General features: G+C 30.3%; 1 protein-coding gene across 2 annotated transcripts; it reads left to right on the top strand.

Moving 5' to 3' along the window:
• Positions 1-8,683: 8,683 nt before the first annotated feature.
• On the top strand, positions 8,684-20,469 carry LOC110282367 (uncharacterized). Of its 2 annotated transcripts, none has more exons than XM_087151162.1 (4): positions 8,684-8,741; positions 9,551-9,676; positions 17,312-17,404; positions 18,586-20,469. In XM_087151162.1, exons 1-4 carry the CDS (start codon positions 8,699-8,701, stop codon positions 18,849-18,851), a joined length of 528 nt encoding a protein of 175 aa, XP_087007288.1. In that variant the 5' UTR covers positions 8,684-8,698; the 3' UTR covers positions 18,852-20,469. The 2 variants fall into 2 exon arrangements, with proteins under 2 accessions (XP_087007288.1, XP_087007287.1); XM_087151161.1 differs by lacking the exon at positions 8,684-8,741 and adding an exon at positions 8,752-8,805.
• Positions 20,470-20,954: the final 485 nt, after the last annotated feature.

Raw genomic sequence — 20,954 nt, 5'->3', positions numbered from 1 at the left:
GTGACTGATGCACGTTAAATCTGTCGATTCGTAAAGTCCTTCAGGAGTTTCCTTGTCTTTTGGATTGGTTCAAATTACAAGGCTATGGAGTTAAACATTAGTAGTCGTAAATTTAAAACTGGGTCAATCGTTCAACGATGGTTATAAAATATAATTATAAAAGATCAGTGGTAGCTCAGGATAAAAAGCTCGCCTCCCAAATGAGGAGAACCAATTTCGAATCTCAGCGATGGCTGGTAGATATGAATTTTGCACCTGGCGACTCCCCAACCGCAGTACTGTTTTAAAATATATCCAGTGGTGGACGGACCCTGGGTTAGAGTCCCCTTGCAGTTGAGCTAACCGTAAGAAGTTTTCGTGGTTTTTCTCTCTATCTACAGCAAGTGTAAGTTAGTACCATCAAAACACCTTTCACGGAGACTAGTTTCTCCCAATGCTTGATCCAAGAGTTCTCTTGTCTTCTGGGTTGGGTTCAAAATTACAAGACTATTAAATTGAAGAATGATAGTTGCAGACTGAGAACTAGGTCGGCTTTTCAACACCGGTTATAAAATTAAATAAAATAATTATAAAGAGAGCTACGGAGGCCCAGGGGATAAGGCATACGCTTTCCAATTTGGAGACCCAGGTTCGAGCCCAGAGGTGACTGGTTGATACGAAGTTAGAATTCCATCAGGGTTAGAATTCCATTTTCAGTTGAGCGAAATGTGGGAGATTTTTGTGGTTTTCTTCGCCATGTAATGTGAATGCCGGTTATTAGTTTAAAGAAGCTACGAAGGTTAGTTTGTTTCAATGCTGGATCCAGGAGTTCCATTGAATTCTGGTTTATTGTTTCAGATTAATCAGCTTCGAAATTATAAGAGACTTTAAAAGTTATAACTAATTAAAATAAGTCTAACATTGATTTTATAAAAAATTTGCCGTATAATTTCTGATTAAAATACGTATTTACAATCTAATTTAATCTATCATGATTAACTTAATATTAGTCGATTCTTCACTACTTGTAAAAGTATTGAATGTCTGTAGTATAAATTGAAAACAAATCGTTGAGCGTAGTAAATGGCATACAAATATTTTCGGCATGCTCATTTAAAATTTCTTCAAATTTAAAATCTTTATTGTAAGAAATGTACTCACAATACTTATAAATATGAATATGTTATCAAAATATTTGGCAATCCTTAGTAGTTTAAAGTTATTGTATGAAAAAAGGATTTGCTAGAAATTAAATGGTTATTAGAAAACGAAGCAGGGGTATTAGTTTATCGACATTTCAGTTGCTGATAGATATGGTTCCATTTTTTATGGAAGATTCCGATAAAACAAATACATTCTACGAATATATATATATATATATATATAACGTCGTTGCCGAGTGGAAGGATTAAAACAGGTCATAGGTCGGGAAGGAGGGTACAAAATTTATTTATTAATTATTAGACAAGAGCAGTCATGAGAATGAGTAAAAGTGCACACGAAAAGTTGCGCTCCTTGGTTATATGTTAGGGAAAATCTTGCAAAGTAAAATCCGTAAAATGTCTTAATTTAGGGAAAGAGGGAAATCTTAGTAGTTGCTATTGGTTTATGAGATAGATCGAACGTTTCCCACACAAGAGCAAAGGGAAAAATGTCCTGCTCTTAATTAAATGCATAGTTGAGCCGAAAATAGATTTAAGAACAGGATGTGGCTTTTAAAAGTGTGAGAAAGTATTTCAAATAGAATAATTAATTAGGAATAAAGTAGGAGTTGTTTTATAGCAAAGAAACTAACATAAAAAGATTAATTGAAGCTTTTTATGTTACATCCCCCCTCGCCAAAAATGCTTAGTTACAAACCAAAAATTTTGAAATTATCTATTTGCAAAATCTTCCCTATGGTAGAAGTACAAATAATATAACCAAATTTGTAATGGTAACAATATATAAAAGTAATATAAATTATAAAACATTTACATATGTTCTCATAGTAAAAATTTTAACACAATTAAAAATCTGTAGTAGCTTCATCAGCAATTTTAAGATTCTCATTTTCAACAGTTTTTTTTTTTTGACTTAACAATTTTTTCAGTTTCAAAAATCTTTAGTTTAAAAATCACAACACAGCTTTTTCACTGTAAGAAGTATTCTTCATAAAAACACTATTTAAGTTAACTCTTCAATCAAGATGACAAAAATTTATAAACATGTGTTACAAATGTGTAATTTAAAATGTAAAACACAAAATACAAAAAAAAAGTTATACAGGAAAAATTTCAATCTGAAATTAGATTTGAGTATTGTTTACCTTGTTTGAAAACGAAATAAAATAAAAAATGACACAGTGGTTGTTATTTTGAAGTCCAACACTTCAGAATTGTCTTCATGTTTTGTCACTTTAGTAGCAAAATATTTGAATTTTTTTTTTTTTTTTCAAAATCACCTGAAGTTAGGAATTTATTAATTTTCTTGGATTTGCACAATTCTGTCAACATGATTTTGACAATGTTACGCACCATTATCAAATTTAGTCTCTAGAATATTAGAAAACACAAGACAATTTTCAATTCTGCTATTTGAAATTTTTTTTTTTTTAATGTCCAAAATTTGCCTTCTGTAAAATTTTTTCTTTTCCTTTTCTCTTTTATTTTTCTTTCTACTTTCTTTTCTTTCTACTTTCTTTATATTTATTTATTTGTACTTTTATTTTCTTTCTTGGTATTTTTATTGCAATTATTAACCCGGATTTCAGGAAAAATGTAAAGACAAATTGCTTTTATAATCAGAAAAGATGATCAGTCTTCTCAGATTTTACATTACAACCCGTTTAACACAATTTATCACTAATTGAAATCCAAAACAAAGCTTTCAAATTTAATATGGTATTAAGGTAAATCAGTTTTCAAAATTTGACTGACTTAGCTATTTTCCTTATTTTTAATCTGAAGTGCAAGTTAGGTTTATTTGCAAATTACCTTTTTTTTTTTTTTATTTTTTTTTTTTTTTTATTTATACCTTTCTTTTCGGACATAATTTTTTTTTCAAGAATTTTAGTTCGGATATTTTTTTAAAGTAATTTTTGTGCAGAGATCATAATTGATAATTTAATTTGTCACAATTGTTAGGGAATTCAAATATTTTCATTTCTATTTTAAATGTGTTTTTGAAGTGAATTTGGTTACTATTACTTTTTAAATTTTTTGATCATTTTCCTATCTTTATGTTGTTTGTCTATGGAAATGTCTGAGCTAGAACTGAGCTATGAACTATTTACCAACGTTGAACTAAAGCATTAATGTCTGGTTGCACTTCAATTTAAATTCTAACAACAAGTATTTTGTTCATTTTTCTAACTATTTGTACGAGTTATAACATTTCCTAATTTAATTTTTGCCACACCGTAATTGCATTCACATATCTAAATTAAATTTCAATAATTACTGCAGTTGCACTACGAAGAGAAAAAAAAATTTAAATGGCATTTTCATTTAAATCCTAATCACTGTAAAACAAAAATATAATTTCTACTACTCAAAAAATCATAGAAGCTGTAACACATAAAACAATATGAAAATAATTTCTCGAAACACTTTTCAATCAAATAAATCAATTAACTGAAAATAAAAATTTAAAGAAATAAAAATTTCAACAGTAAATACTATCAATATATAAAAAGTAGTTTCACTTTGAAACATCAAATATGGGAAAAAATTAAAATCATAATCATTTAAGAAATTGATTTATGAGAAATGTAAAAAACTTTAACTCAAAGGATACCTGAAAAAGTTCGAATTAGTCCGAGATATTTTGAAAACCACAACAGAGATGGGAATGCGTTGAAATTCCGTAAACACAATTCCAAAACCAAAGACGTGAGCTGCTAGGGAAAAAATTTGTTTCTTCGTTAAGATGAATCGTAAATTAACACCAATAGTGACGGAGAAATTGAAGCTTATTTTTCTTATGAATGTCGAATATTTAAGTAGACCATCGTGGGTGTGAGAACAATTATTCATCGACGATAAGATCCAGCTCAGCACTTAAGAGTGGCAAAATCAACGCTTTCTCAAAGGGATAGTTTCAATAAAACATTTTAATTAACAGGAATTCGATGCAGTTTTTCTTTTTAGTCCAAGGAAGGAATTGAAGCTCAGCTTTCTAGTATTCTCAGGAACGTAGACAAAATATGCAGCATAGACATGACAAACGGATGATCGTTTAGTTCCACTGTGCGTAGGTATAATTTATAATAAACTAAACGTTTGATGATTGAAGAGATTATTTTTTTTTTGATGAAGATACAGGATGAATTAATTATTGCCATAAGTTGAAGAAGAATTTGACTGCTTATTTACCAAATGTCCATTTGAATAAATGATTTGAAGTTATTCCATATTTTTGAAGTACCCTCTTCCGAAGTTGATTTATTTAATTTCAAATGAGATATTAAATATCTTTAATGTACCGTACGAACTGTACCCCTTCCCGACCGTTAAATCCTGGCGACTTATAACGTCGTTGCCGAGTGGAAGGATTAAAACAGGTCATAGGTCGGGAAGGAGGGTACAAAATTTATTTATTAATTATTAGACAAGAGCAGTCATGAGAATGAGTAAAAGTGCACACGAAAAGTTGCGCTCCTTGGTTATATGTTAGGGAAAATCTTGCAAAGTAAAATCCGTAAAATGTCTTAATTTAGGGAAAGAGGGAAATCTTAGTAGTTGCTATTGGTTTATGAGATAGATCGAACGTTTCCCACACAAGAGCAAAGGGAAAAATGTCCTGCTCTTAATTAAATGCATAGTTGAGCCGAAAATAGATTTAAGAACAGGATGTGGCTTTTAAAAGTGTGAGAAAGTATTTCAAATAGAATAATTAATTAGGAATAAAGTAGGAGTTGTTTTATAGCAAAGAAACTAACATAAAAAGATTAATTGAAGCTTTTTATGTTACATATATATATATATATATATATATATATATATATATATATATATATATATATATATATATATATATATATATATATATATATATATATATATATATATATACATACATACATATATTATGTATGTATGTACAATAATCGGTCAAAATAATCGAAACAATCCACTACTAATGCATTTTTTCATATTTTTCATCAAGTGTTGAAGTCATGCGTTTTCTCATATATATTAATAAAGTTTAAAGCTTTTAGAGATTTGAGGGACCGGTAAAAAATTAGGAACCAAGAATAATGTTTTTGAATACCTTATTCGAAAACAATAAGCGAAAAGCTTGTGAATCATGTCAATAACATTGATTATCATATGAAATAACAATCGTATACATACTAATATAATTAAACTTCTATTATAAAACAATCTGATTTTTTTAATATTTTGAAAAGTTGTTTTATTATGCATCAGAAAGTCTTATTTTAGTTCTATTATACATAAAAGCTAAGCAAGCGAGGCATCTTAGTTCATAGTAGTCCACCATCTCATTTTAGTTGAAAGATCGTCTTCTCCCTAGTACAACTACACATTTGAATAGCCAGAAAAAAACCGGTTTTATGCATATACCCCATAGTAACAGGAAGAGATGGATACAGTTTCTTGTTTTTCTTATATTCATTATTTAACTTATTTCCTTTTTCTTTTCTTTGTTTTCTTTTCAGTTTTCGTTTCTTATACTGTTTACGCTGTTTCGAAAATATAAAGTAAACGCGCGAGGGAGGCGAGATGCGAATGCATGGGGAGGGGACATAAAGATTGTATACAGCTGGAAATTGTATAAGTATAAATTATTTATTTCCGAAATCTTATCAATAATGATTTACTATATTTTATTATTTTCTTTAAAAAAACTGGCAACTGTCAGGAAAAAAATTAAGATCGTAAGGAATAAAATAAGATTTCACTATTTGTGATTACAAAATATTCAACAACATTTATTTTTTTCGGATAAAAAAACTGTCCCGTATCTTTATTATAACTGTCCGAAAATGTATTGATATTTATGGATTAAAAATAAGAAATGATTTTCTTGCCGGTTTCCAATATTTCCATTTTTTTTCCTCCCTTCTCTTACTTCTTCTTTTTCTTTTTTTAGTAATTGTCGTTGAACAGCCAACCCAATTTCCAGTTTATGACTACCAACTCCGTAGCCTTGTAATTTTGAACACAATCCAGAAGACAAAGTAACTCTTCAATCAAGTATTGGGAGAAAATTTGCCTTCGTGGAGAACGTTTTGAAAGAACTAACCCGTCTTTGCGTTAGGTGGATATGAAAACCACGAAAACCTACCACGGATAGTCCTAACGGATCCATGATCCGTCTGCTTTTTTATTAGCATTGCGCTCGGTGTGAGCCGTGGGCGGATTTCGTATGACCAACTATCACTTGGATTCGAAATCGAATCACCTCATTTGGAGGAGAGCACTCTATCCCCTAAACAACCACGGCTCTTCCATTTTGATACGTATGTTACCGGCAAAGTTTGTAAGTCAACATTCTGTGGAATGTCAAGGCGTTGTTATACCTAAACTAGCCAGTGCCTGAAAGGACTCTTATTTCTCACATTTTCTAAGCATTCAATGTAATGAAAAACCTGCAAAGTATAAAATATGCCTATGATTCGTTTCGAATGTAATGAAATGTAATTCAAACGTCTTTGAAGCTTACCATATCAGAGCAAGTAGATTAATTTTAATTTCTTCATTTGTATATGAAAATTTTGCTTCCCTTCATATGGCATGGATTCTTCAAGGCATAAATTTTGTTTTATCCAACTTTCATTTTCTCTACGCATCCTGAATACATTTATTTAATGGCATTCTCATTATTTTTTACGAATAACATTTAAATTATTGAGGAATGCGCGTGATTTACAGAATAGCCTTATCAGGATCATTTTTCTTACTTTGCCTAAATATCATTTGTCATTCTATAGAATGTGTAGCTATTACATATAGTGTCTAGGGAAAGTATGTAATAATTCTCATATTTCGTGCTTGGCAAAATAAAAATAAAAAATAAATAAAAAAAAACTGGCATTCTATGCAATGTTATGGAATGCCGGTGTTTTATACTTTACCCCGGTAACAAATGTATTATTTATTATTTATAAGAAAATGTATTATTTATTGAAGGGATAAATCATGTGTTATTTTCTGAATATAAATTCATGTATCTAGTTTCAAAAGTTTAATTTAGAATTATTAAATAATGTAATTTCTCTTTCCATCGAAATTAGATTATTCCATTAAATAATCAGCACAATTTCCCATTAGAAAATTTATATTTTTTCTGAATTTTTTTGTGAGTTTGCTATAAGAATTGCGAATAATAAAAAAATTAATAACAGTACATATTTTTACTTTTCAGAAGAAAATAATGTTTACTATTCCTTGAAATAAAAAAAAATTGTATTTTGCTAATAACCTGAAAGTTGTAAAAATCGCAGAATCAATTTATTCCAAATAAAGCTTCATATAACTTTTCCCCTGAATTCCTGTTTTTAATGTATGGGTAAATGCATATTTTGTAAACTCAATTCAAATAAAATTTATTGAGAGTAAATCAGAAAATTTCACAGTTAATGTTTTTAAATTTGTGAATTTTTTTTATCGATAACTCAAAAAAAATTTATTAAAAACTTTTGCAAATTTTCCGATTTGTTGATTTCTATATTTTAATGAAAGAAATACAGAATCATTCATTCAGGGGAAGGGGGTTGATTATGAGACGGACGCGCTGCCTAGTTCGCTATCGAGGCTCGGTGACGGATTACTAACTGCTGACTAAATAATAATAATAAAGTATAGTGTCTTTCCATTTGTATAATACCAGATTTCAATGCATACCCATAATATTAATTCTTATCTTTTATTCCGGAACTTTAAGAATCGAAGGAAAGATCAAAGACGTAAAGCGCTTTCCAAAATAAAATTCGCAAAACATTAAGAAATTTCTACAAGTAAAGAAAATCACTTATTCTACCAGTAAGGAGAGGCTAAAATTCGGCTACTTTTTTCGAATGAACCGCCATTCCTTAAACCAATCAGTGACCAGCCGACTAAAGGGGTTGCTTTTTTTTTCACTTCGCATAATTAGGTAAATCAACGCCTTCATTGTAGGTGGCAGCACAATAACTCAGTTAGCTTAGATTTAAAGTTCAAATTTCGTGATGTCTTTGTACCATTTTTCTCGGTCAAATTTAAAAATAATTCTATTCTTTTTTTTTTTAAATGAAAGATAAGAATTTAACCTTAATTTTCCCTTCTTAAAAACTAGATGAGAGAAAAACTACTATGGATAAAAACTGTTGGAAGTTGGAATGAGTTTTTCGAATTTAAAAAATAGTAAAAAAAATTTTTAATTTAATTCCAGACAGGATAATAAAGATATTTTTATTTTCTTTCGTTTCCAAAAAACAGAACGTTATTATCTTGAAAATTGACGATTTTATGCAGTACTGAACTGTCCATAGAATAACATGGGGGTTGCTTTTCTCCCGATCGAGAGAGCGAACGGCCTTAAGCGTGGAGGTAGCGGGTTCGAATCCCGCCGTAATCCTGGATGTATTCCTTGTGATGTCTTTCTCTGAATTGTTCTATCTGTATTTTCTACTTGACAATGACTTATAAGCCTATATTGAGCACAGAAGTCAGCAAATGTATGTAATTTCAATAAAATAAATCAAATTGTAATATATCTTTAATAACTGTTTATTATGAAGCATTATTTTTTTGGACTTTCAGTCTTATCAGCTTTTCGTAAGTATGTTTATGAATTCTCTATGTGTTGTTAATTATTTGCTTCGGAACCCGTGCACTAAAGGTTTACACGATGTAAAACAGTTTTTTTTATTATTATTATTTTCTCCATTAATTAACAACTCTAGACATTACTATACGCATACGACGTGTAACATATTCTTCACAGATGCATAGCCGATCAAGATTAATATCATAGTTGAATTTCTTCTTTAGAAATAATTTTCTTAGGTTGGAAATGGCTGCTTGTATCAGAGTTATTTTAAGGTGCCCGTGAAAGCTTTGAACATTTCTTTTTAAGTTATCGTAGTATAATTTTTAAAAATTTCCAGTATAATGTATGGTTATGGATGAATAATAATTTTCAGAACTTCCCCCCTCCATAAAGGGCATTTTTAAGTCTTTCTCAATAAGAACTGTGGTGGATACTGAAGGGAAAGAATAGCATTTACTGCAGAAGAATAGAATCTACACAGAATGAATTTAAATGTTCAAATTCTTTCTGACTAAGTGAAAATAATTGCAGATTGGTGAACTACTTCAACAATATATTATATTACAACTTATATGAAAGATAGGAACCTAAGTGGATTATAAAAAATTTTACCTAAGTGTGCATTTAGTAGTTTTTACTTAATGTAACAAACAATAGATTAAGCTGTAAATTTCTAGGAATTCCAACTTTTTAACTGATTGTTAATTTTCATTTTGACTTAATTAAATTTTTGTTGTTTAAGTGCTATCAAAAAATAAAAATCAGGAGTCTTCAAATCTTTTAATTTCTTTTTATTTTAATTTTATACTTTTAGTAATAACATATGGATACGAAGTGAACTCTGACCTGGATGAAAATAGTTATGGGTGCCTTTGTTCAAACAATACCTGTGGATGCTGTGCACATATAGAGGCACCAAAAATAGGCTTGAATGATACAGGTAAAATTTATGCGTATTTAAATATTTATCAAGGTAGGAATAATGTAAGTTTAAATTAATTATAAATGTGCGTGCTTCATTTTTAATTAAATTTCCAGTTGTATAATTTAGTGCAATTTGTAAGTACTTCCCTGACTTACTGATTCGTACTCGCTCTAAGATGCTCTGATTCATTTGTCGGCTCTTCACAGTGGCGTAGCTAGGTAACCAAGGGCCCTGGGGCAAATTTAAAAATGGGGCCCCACTGCTATGTAAACTGATTAGGTTTTATCAAATAAAAATATGAAATATACAAATACTTTAACAATGCTAAGCTACTTAAGCTCTTTTTTGTGCACTGCAGGGCAGGTAATAAAAATAATAAGCAGTAACAACATAAATTACAATTAATACTTGGTGTAGGTTTGGTTAATAAAACGAAATAGTGAAGATTCAAGGGTTTATTATATAAAGGTCGGGCCTACCAACTGACTAAATAACATTTACAATTTTTTCCTAGCTTTAGTTTTCGCAAAAGTATCAATGACTTCGTTTAAATCCAGGCTTGATGCGGTTTTGTTTTCAATTGCTATTAGAGATAAATGTCGGAGTCGAGTTTGGCCCATATTATTTCTTAAATAATTTTTTATTATTTTTAATTTGCTAAATGACCTTTCAGCTGTTGCAGAAGTGACAGGAATTGTAAAGTATAATAACATTGCTGTAAATACTTCCGTTAGGTCGCATTCTAGCACTCCATATTTGCTCATTATTTCCTTACATAATTGGCGAACAGTCCAGGCTTGAGTTAGTTGGGGTAAAACTAGGTGGTAAATATTAATAAATTGAAGTGAAAAACTAGGGCCCATTATATCTGAATATTTTCTGTGGAATTCGTCACACTTTTGTACTAAAGTTGCTTCATCAACATGTAATAAAAATGTTAGTGTTAGAAAATCGAATATATGACAGTACCAATAAAACGTGTATCTAATTGAGTACATTATTGTCTAGTACATTATTAAAAATCTCAATTTTAAATATTTTTCTCGGTTTGGAAAACGGTGACCAGCAGCTAATTCATCAAAATGTTTTTTTTAACTTTTCTTTGCTTTTTTTCTTGAAAATGGGTATCAATACCATATTTTCTTGCAGTTTCACTGGCTTTGCTCTTGAATAATTCGAAATCCTTTCTATAAATTTACAACTTTGCTTTGGTCTCTGCTAAAACTTCGTTTCGCCTTTCTTACTCGCCTCGCCCAAATTGATGTCGCATTTTTGTAAAGTTTTGGATGCATAATTGATGTCGTTCCTGTGCATGAATTCGCAAAGCAACACGAACTCGAAATTTAGCATTTTTGTTTTAATACTCTCTACTTCACTACGCTCATTTTTATTAGGACTCTTTAGAACTATTTCTGATAATGCTTTGATAATATTAAAATAACGAAGTTTTATTGCAGATATCGTATTGACCCTACTGGACCATCTAGTCGGATTTAGTTTTTTGAGAGTGGTGTCCGATTCGCCAGTGAATTTTGACAGTAGATCCCAACGTTTGATGCTGTTTCCGAAAAAGTTATACAAATCTTGCAACGTTGCGAAAAGAATCTGTATTTCCACACAACTGCTAACGGCATCATTTATCACCAAATTTAAATTATGAGTGACACAATGTACGTACTCTGCGTTAGGCTGGATATCCTTAATATGTTTTTGTTCACCATTCTACACACCACTCATCACACTGGCTCCATCATAGCCTTGCCCCACACATTTTTTTAAATCAATATGTTTGTCGATAAATAATATTGTCACTTGGTTGACTAAATCTACTGCGCCATGTTTGATGGCTGCATAAAAGCCTAGAAACACTTCTTTTACTTCTATATCAATTGGCTGTCCATTTTCCGATCTGGTTATTACTGAATACCTCACAACAATGCTTAGCTGATCTACCTTCGATATGTCCTATGTCGTATCCATTATGATGGCAAAAAACGGTGACGCTCTAATTTGTTCTAGCAGATGGGTTTCGAGTTTGGGTCCCCAAGCTCTCAATCATTTCATTTTGAATTGTTGCACTCAGATATCTTGTAGATCCTAAAAACATGAAAAAGCACAATTTCAAAAAAGTCCTGATATTAAACAGTTAATAATTATAAACAAAATAAAACGATAAAAAAACTTAGAAATAATTATTATTATCTTTGGGCATATCCAAAACTTGCCACAAAATGTGATCATATCGGGCGACAAGCACTACAAAGGACAGAAAATTTCCGTGGTATCCTTTCTGACTTAAGTCTTCTTGATGTCCTCTCAAAACCAAAGAACTCTTTGCTAGGGTAAGTATGATATCGAATAGCCTTTGAAGAACCATTTTCCAAAATGATGCTTCTTTGCGAATTTCATTTTCAAGTTCCTTGTCGATAGTATTAGTATCGTTTTTTTTACAAAATTCACACACAGCACATGCTTCCGAATGGCCACTCGAACAACTGTGTTGTTTAATTCTTTCTGATAAATGCTTCCAATCTCGAATTCCCGTACACCAAACATTATTCCTTTGTGAAGCAAATAACCAGCAGGGTTGACAATAGGCAGCGTCTAGTATTTTGGAATAACACAACCAAAAACGATTAACTGGTCCACCATATTTAGAACATGAAACGTAGTACGATTTTGAAAAACACCTATTGTTCTGGTTGATGTCTGTTGGAAAAGGTCCTGAAGGCTGTAAAGGCCCCATATCAAGAATTGGACGCATTTCGTTATCACTTAATATCTTGTAAGTTTCCCAAGTCATAAGAAGATTTGTCGTACACATTTTCGAAAAATGTAGAGGTCTGTGGTTCCTCCAAAACCCTCCGCTCTTATGTGTGTCATGCAAACATCATCCACGTTCACATGATCGGCGGCGGAGGTATCTCCAACTGCAATAATTGTCGAATCTTCTTCAGTAGGCTTCTCAACCAACACTGCAGTTACCACATTATTTGAGTCACTATCAATATAAATATTTTGGCCAGATGTACTTGCTGAAGGCTGACTAAAACACTTGTCAATTTTGGGTAATTTTTGTTTACTATCTTCTCTTTCTTGGCGTTATTTGCGTTTAAATGCACCACTGGGTTTCTTCTTTTTATCCATAATTTTAGTTTTCTAATTTATTTAAACAATACAATATTAGATTGTGCTCGAGTAGGTAGGTACTCACTGTTCACTGACGACGTTAAAAGTAAAATAAAAGGAAAGAGAAACGCAATGATACGCTACAAGTGTCATTGGGGAATCCCCGGAAAAAAAATTATCACCGTTAGTGTTACCACATTTAACGGTGGAGACTGCAATGGTTGGCGACCTTTTAAGGCGCACTTGGCGCATTTTGTCATCCCGTCGGAGGGATGCGAGAGAGAGAAAGGTAGTTGTATGTTTGATATAATCGGGAGAGGGTCTCCCTTGGTATTCTAAGAGCTGGAAGCTCTTACTGGAAAACAATGCCTATTTCTTTTGTTTTTAAATAAAGTTAAGTTTTATTGTTTTAAAAATCTGGTCTGCTTATTTATTGGAAAGGAAAGGCATTACAGAGACCATGAACGATCTCCTGCCCTCGGACCTGAACTAATGTACCTACTGCAGGTGACTTGCCTTTTTTCACGATATTTCGCGTTATACAATGAGCTGTAGCCGAAATCTATAGATTTGACACGATTTATTGACTTAACGGACATCAATATGAGTGGTAAAATCAAATAAAATTGAACCACTATATTGACCAGTGCAAAAAAGTTTATTGACATTAGCTTACTTACTCCTGATACAGCATTAATTTTTTAACCGTTCTCGAAAAAAATTCTAAACTCGAATTCACAATAAAACGCATATCGATGAATAATAAAACGCACATATCACTATCCGTCAAATTGACAACACTGCCAACCTACAGAAAGAATTTAGAAGAATTCCCTAGGCCTAACTTTTGAATTTCTCTCAACTGAGTTGTCTTGATTAAAGTGGGGTCGCAACCTGTCATATTTATTTTGAAAATGGGAGAAATTTCCAAAAGTTCAGTTCAATCGAGATTTCTGGTAAGGATTCGAGGGCCCCCCTGAGCTTGAGGGCCCCGGGGCACTGCCCCGCCTAGCCCCTAGGAGGCTACGCCACTGGCTCTTCAACAGACAAATGAATTTTATCTAATTTTAAGAGTGGAGATATTACATCTCTTTGTTATAAATAAACTATTTTTTATTGAATTAAAATATATTTGAAAACTTAATTTCATTACAAAATATTTTACAGTTTTGCACCGACAGTACTAGTACTAAGAAACAAAATAGAAATTTTGAACAAATTAAAAAATTCTTTATAAAATATAGATAAAGCTTTCCTGATATCTTTACAAAAATCCCCACTAAGTAGCAGGATCAAAAATGTAAATTATCCATTTAAAAAAAATCTGCGGTGTTTCATTAGGCATAATTAAATATGAATCTTAAAAAATAGACAGAGTAAGTAAAAATGTAGCGAAAAGTAATAAATATTAGTTAATCTAAATTGTATTTTATTAGCATGACATTCATTTTTGGGCCAGAGGCTTCCCTAGAACGTACCATCATTCTGCTCTTTTATTTGTCTTATATGGCAATAATTATTTTTAAATCTCTAAGTGTAAACAAGTGAATATAAGCACATGTCAACAAGTGAAAAAATAAAAATTTTGCATTAAAAAAATACAGGGGGTAAAATATTTTCTAGAGAGATAATTTATTTGCACTAATCATTTTCTGAATATCCATTAATAGAAATATCAGTCATGGTTTAAAATTAGGTCAATGCATTCTTTGTTCAGTCATCAGCAGTATTTTCTACTTATCAAACATAAACCATCTTTGCTTACATTTAATGCATTTGAAATATCACATAATTTAAGTGAGTTTATCATCTGTTCCAAAACGGCTGAACTGAGAACAAACCTGTCACTTCTTTCAGAGTTAGTCTTTTTATAATGTCGGCAAGGGACCTTTGTTTTTTCCTTTTGGAGTGTGAGAACCTTTTGTTTCTGCTTTTACAAATCTGCGGCAGTTCCAAGTTAACTTCTATGAATTCGTATTTTATAATAATAAACTTTTGTCCATAAGAGGTGTGATTGTATGTTGGAATCCCGGAATTCCGTGTCTTTCGGGTTTTAAAGTTAAGAGCGCATGCTATATGATTTTTCTGGGAACATTGTGGAATTCTGCGTTTCTCAAGACCATTGGTTCTGAACTTTCGCTAATCAAAAACTTATAGTCAGTCGAAATTTTTACGGAATTTAAATTGTGAAAGTTTTGCTAATTCCCACTAAGGAGACGCTTATATACACATGATTCTTCGGCCAATGGGCATAGGTTCACATTTTTTTTTAAAATTTGTTTTCTTGATGTTTTTTATGATAAATTTTGATAATATAATTTTATAAGGCAGCTTAATCTTTTTCAAAAAGGGTAAAAGATGAAGTGCACTTATTATATTTGGTGAAATGGCGTTTTTAGAACTTCTATGAATTTTTCCTCAAAACTTTAAAGTAATAAAAAGAAATTAGTGGTTTTGTGTAAGTAATTTAAAACTACACATTTCTCAGTTTTTATATTTTTTAAAATCTAATCTTATTACAGTTTAAATTAATGAAAAGTGATTTTGAAGACTCTAACAACTTTCTTTTATGTTAGTTTCTTAAACTTTCATCTTTCAAAAACTGTTGAATACAGTATTGTATTGGTGCAATTTTGAGAAAATAATAGATATAAAATACTGCACACTTTGTGATAAATTGTGGTCGGGTGACAGCCTTACATTTTATATATAATGAAAGATAGTGCCAAGCAGAGTAAATATCCTTCAACAGTTTATTTGTAAAAATTAATACACTTTTTAGAATTTTCTCTCCTTGTCTCCATGCTTTTGACAGTTATGTTTGGTCAAGAAAGGAAGGGCCTTGTAAGGGAAAGAAGTTCATGCTAAAATTTTAATATTGTTAATAAAATGTATTTCTAAGAAGCAATAAATTATCTGTAAATTGTATTATGTCTTCTTTTTACAAATTTTTCCGTAAAACATAATGCAGCACAGTTAACTACTATATTTTAGGATTTTTGACTTTACAATAATCATACTTTTTATGATTGCAACAACCTTTCTTTTTTTCTCAATGTCCACCTGTTGACATTCGTTATTCGAGTATCGGTCAGGCAGATCTGTGTGCCACTCTTTCAGGAATGCCATATTATGTGGACCAACGTTGCTCCCACAGCAAAGACAGATAGTACAACCAGGGGTGTGTCAAGGTTATTTTTATAAGAGTAACCTATTTTGTGTACAATTAAAAAATCAACACAAAAATAAGGTGAAGTTAGAAAATATTTTCAAAAATTGTCACTACAAATAAAAAATCATTTATGACTGTTGAATTTCTATTTTTAACATATAATCAAAAACAATTTTGCTATTGTAAAATTTTGGGCTTAAAATTGTGTCCAAAATTAAAAATCCATAAAAATTATTGTCTAAAGTTAAATTTCAATTTGAATTTAATAAAAACATGCATTTAACTGTACTAACACTATTTTCATTATAACTTTTTTGACTGTGCCATCCAAAAAAAAGTTTTGCAGAAAATTTTTTTTTTTCATAAAAAACAAAAGTCTGTTAGAATTAATTTATAATAATATTTGAGATATTAGTTTCAATTTCAAATCCCTGTAAAGTTTATGGTTTCGTCGTCTCTTTAATATAGCGTAAGTAGCCGTTTAGATTTACCACCCCGCAGTATCTGCTTCCTATTCGTAGAAGACAGCTGGCGAAAAAGCTTCTTTTTTTTCTCTCTCCATAGATTGCAACAAGAACGGGGCTTACTTGGTACTAGCTCATTTTCTTCTACCAGGCATGGGAGGGAAAAGCTCTCTTCTTACGAACCGGGCAGGAAACGAATTCTTTTATTACGTCATCATTTATTATTATTATATATATTATCATTATATTTATTTATCATCATTCATTTTATTACGATAGCAATCCATTGGGTTCCATTGCAAGTAGAAGTCCGTAATTAACCCAAGATTGATTGTTTTTTACAAAAATAAAATTTTAAGAGGCTGGGTAGAGTGTCTCACTGTCTTAAAACTTGTTTTTTTTTTTTTTTTTTAAATGTTTTTTGTTCAACTGGCGCTTTTTTAAGTTGCATTTGTGAAGGTACTTCTAAACTATAGTAAATTTTTCCTGGACAGACCCCTGCTTACAGAAAATTAAACAACATCCTTGCCTAATCAGGGATTTGAACTCTACACAGTCCCTTCGGTTTATTGAAATAACTAGGAAATTTACCAAAAAGTTGAACATTTACCTCTAACTCCGTTATCTGGGGACAAGATTATCGGGCACTACACGGTTTATTTAATTCCAACTTTATAGTTGGCAAAGTTAGTTGTCTTTGAATTTAGTAAGAAAATATCAGTTTAGATACAAGTGTTTAATAATTTTTTTTAATGTTTTCTTCATAAGTAAACTCAGATGTTTAGTAGTTAAATGTTTTTCGTTGTAAAGGTTTTAATATTAAGAAAAATTTGTTTTATAATACACGTTGATATTTTTTTGCAGAATTTTTTTTTCCTTTTGCAGGTTGTGTAAATTTGACGTATCTTCCTGAGGAGTATGGAATATCCTTCACTGTTACTATAGATAAGCTTACCATTTATAATGAAACCATATCAGGTATAGTAATGTAATTACCATTGAAATATAAGTATTAATTTGCGTTCAATATATAAATGTTTTTTGATTTTTTTTTTTTTACAATCTTATGCTTTTTTATTTCATGACATACTGTTTATTATAGTCTTATTTTCTCTGCTTTTTCTGAAATCTTACATTATTCTTGTTTAAGATTTAAACAAACATTTGTTGTTAAATGATGTAAGAAGATATAATAAATTATATTTATTCACTATATTTTTCCGTTGTGACGCTGGACTTAATACACAATGCTCTGCAGTAATAGAAAGGACATTTTCAGTATTTACATTTGTCTGATTTTTCAAGAAATATTTAAATAAAACTTTAGAGGTGTTTAAATCTTGCAATTACTCATGCTTATCAATGATATTTGATGCTTTCAGAATTTTAGGAACAAGGAATAAATTAAGAACGTTAAAAGAAATTTTTTTGAACAGGAGATACAACAATTAGCTTGTAACTAGTGTTTATTACTTTAGTTATTCTAAGCAAGAACTGCATCAGAATTTAGAAACCTTAACACATTTGCTGCCACTAAAAATGATATTTCCATCCTCAGAAGCCTGATTGCAGAACAGGGTTTTAATGGTTTAAATGCGACGCGCTGGCGCATCGTCGGCATACCAGGAGGTGACACGCTAGTGGGTCAGTGGCAGCGAACGTGTTGAAAGGTATTCAATAAAATCAAACCAAATTTTCAGAGTTATTTTTGTTATTAATCATTAATTATGCAATATGAGCTTAGTGATTCTTACATTCTGAACATTAATGGAAATCATTTAATAAAAGTTTCATAAAATTTTTTGTAAATCATGTTTGGTTACTAAAGTAAATCATGTTTGGTTAACTTGAAAATTTAACACATTTCTAGAAATTTGCTTATAAGTTTTTGTACTTTATAATGATGAGTTTTCTGTATATTTTATAATGAAATTGCTTAGTTGAAAAATTTATCAAAATCTTGTTTCAAGCAAGCTGAGTTGCTAGTGCAACACATAGGTTCTATCTCCCTATTAAATTATGGTTCATTTCCCAAAACTTTGTTACTTATACTGTCACTGTTTGGTTAATAATTGTAGGATGTTGTCATTTGTTATTTAATTAGTTTCTTATTATTTTTAACATTTACATATCTTTGATTTTGTTCCCTTGTCTTGTAGCAAAAAATCCACCTCCTGCATGTTTTGGAGCTCCAATTTTAAAAGATTATGCTGACCTCTGCCTTCGCTTTTATGATTTAGATGTATCAAAGACAAAACTACACGGTTGTGTGAAGATAGAAGCAAGATTACACTATGTCATTGTTGGAGAATATAAGATAGGCTGCTTTAATATAGGACAAAGCAGATGGAAAATTTATCATAAAAAGCTAGTGCAGCTTATTCGTGCAAAAAATAAAATTTTGATTAGTGAAAATAAGATTTAGTTAATATTATTTTTAGAGAAATTTTAATATATATTTATTATTTGAATATGAACTTTATATAGATTTGTGTGTGTAATAATTGAAAGAAAAAATAATTGAATTTTTTATTTTGTACAATTTTTATTGATCGGGTAAAAGAAATTACTGACTTTTACATTAATTTTATTGACAGGAGATAATCTGATTCATTATTCCTTAAATGTTTATGAGCTTGTTTTGCTCTTTGTGTTTTACATGCTCTTTTGTTCTGATATGTTTTTACTTTTATGCTTCCTAAGTTGACTTGTTTTTCATACTTTATTTTAATGTTCATTAGGGTAGTAATTTGAATTAAAGTTTCCAAGAAGGCATTTCAACCAATGACACAGAAACGTTATATTTCATTACAAATAGATAATGTTAAATATTTAACATTATGATAAAAATTCATTGTATTTGAAATGTTTTTTTTTTCATGCAAAATTATCCAATGTGATAATCCGAAAAGAATTTTCCTTACATTTGAAATATGAATATTTCTTTTGATGGTTTTAAATGTGATAATTCTGAGCTTGTTTTGCTATATCTTTTTCATATGCTAGATGTTATGTTCTTGTTTATGTATTTCACTACTATGTTTACCCTGTTAAATATGTTTTTTGGTTTGGTGAACTGCTTGTATGAGCCTAGAGATTATCAAATTGATTTTAAAGTAATCACCCCAATAGCACATATTTTAACTGTATGCGGGTTTCCCGTGGTCTTGAAAAGTACTTGAATTTCATTTTGGTTTTCAAGAGCCCCATGAAATCCTTGAAAATTTCAAAATGACCTTGAAAAATATCAGAAACTTATGAAAACCAGCATTTTTTCTTGTATTTCTGTGTTGAACTTCTCGCCCAAATAAAGTTGGTTACATCTGTATATTAATTTATGCTTATGGTTACAAAATCCATAGTGTGCATATATATCAATATCATTCCCATCACTGATCATGGGTTTGCAATACTACTGTTTAAGTATGCCTTTTGTTTTTAATTAATACTTGAATTGAAAATACCACAAATTACAGTATTAATTTTCTGGTCAATTTTGGAATAATGTACGTAGTACACTTGAACGGGTAGTAAAATTATTGCCAAAAATTTTAAGTTTCACATCTTAACAATTTGATATCTGTTGTGCATTAATTGTTTAAAAAATAGGTGCACATTGAAGTTATTGTAGCCAGTTTTTTAATATGTGATTAAATATTTTTATCTGATTCTTATTTTAATTTGTTATTTTATACTTTTGTTTTGTACAACTTGGCAGTAATATTTAATGTTCCTTTAAGCATAAGAATACTATATAAAATTTTGATTAAAGTTGTGGTCCGCCATTTTACTGAAGTTTTAAATTTCGGTCCCTCGGCCTTGTAAGTTGGAAACCCCTGGTCTAGGCATACAAGTCATAAACTTTATGTGCATATTCAATACATAAACTTTAATTGATCATGAATGTGCAATTTTACAGAGAGTTTTTACTGAAACGTTTTAGAACTTTTCTATGTGATATTTGGCAAAACTGGTTCGTTGTTTCACAAAATACTTCAAGATTGTATATTCTATTTTTATAATAAATATTTAAACTTAACAAATGTCTTGTCTTGATTAATATTTATAGGCTCTATATACATATCAAGTGCGTGCATGAAGTACCAAAATTAATATTCTTTTGCCTCCTTTAAAATTCTATATGTTAATGATTTATAAGGTAAATTTTTTATTATCTTATGATTTATTATTATGATGGTATATTGTAAGAGTCACAGTATAAAAGATAACAGCACAAAGATACATAATTAATTTTAAAATAACATCGAACTGAATTTATATGCAATTTTGGCTGTTTGTTTTGTTATTTACAAGCTTCATGAAATTTCTATCTATACTTAGATCTCTTGATATTCAAAAAAATAAAAGTATTTTTGATTACTTTAATTTTTTGTAATTCTATCCGCACAATGTGAAGCTTTCCTTTTAAAAATAATTATTTTCAATTTTGTTCCCTTTTTTTGGGGGGGGGGGGGAATGAAAAATTTAAAGCCTTATTCTACATATTTTTTTGAATCTCAATTTAGAA

This window comes from Parasteatoda tepidariorum, chromosome 9, assembly GCF_982258835.1.
Source record: "Parasteatoda tepidariorum strain Cologne lab strain chromosome 9, Ptep-v5.0, whole genome shotgun sequence".
NCBI lineage: Eukaryota > Metazoa > Arthropoda > Arachnida > Araneae > Theridiidae > Parasteatoda > Parasteatoda tepidariorum.
Note: the sequence above shows the minus strand (reverse complement) of the source record. Positions and strands in the feature narration are given on the sequence as shown.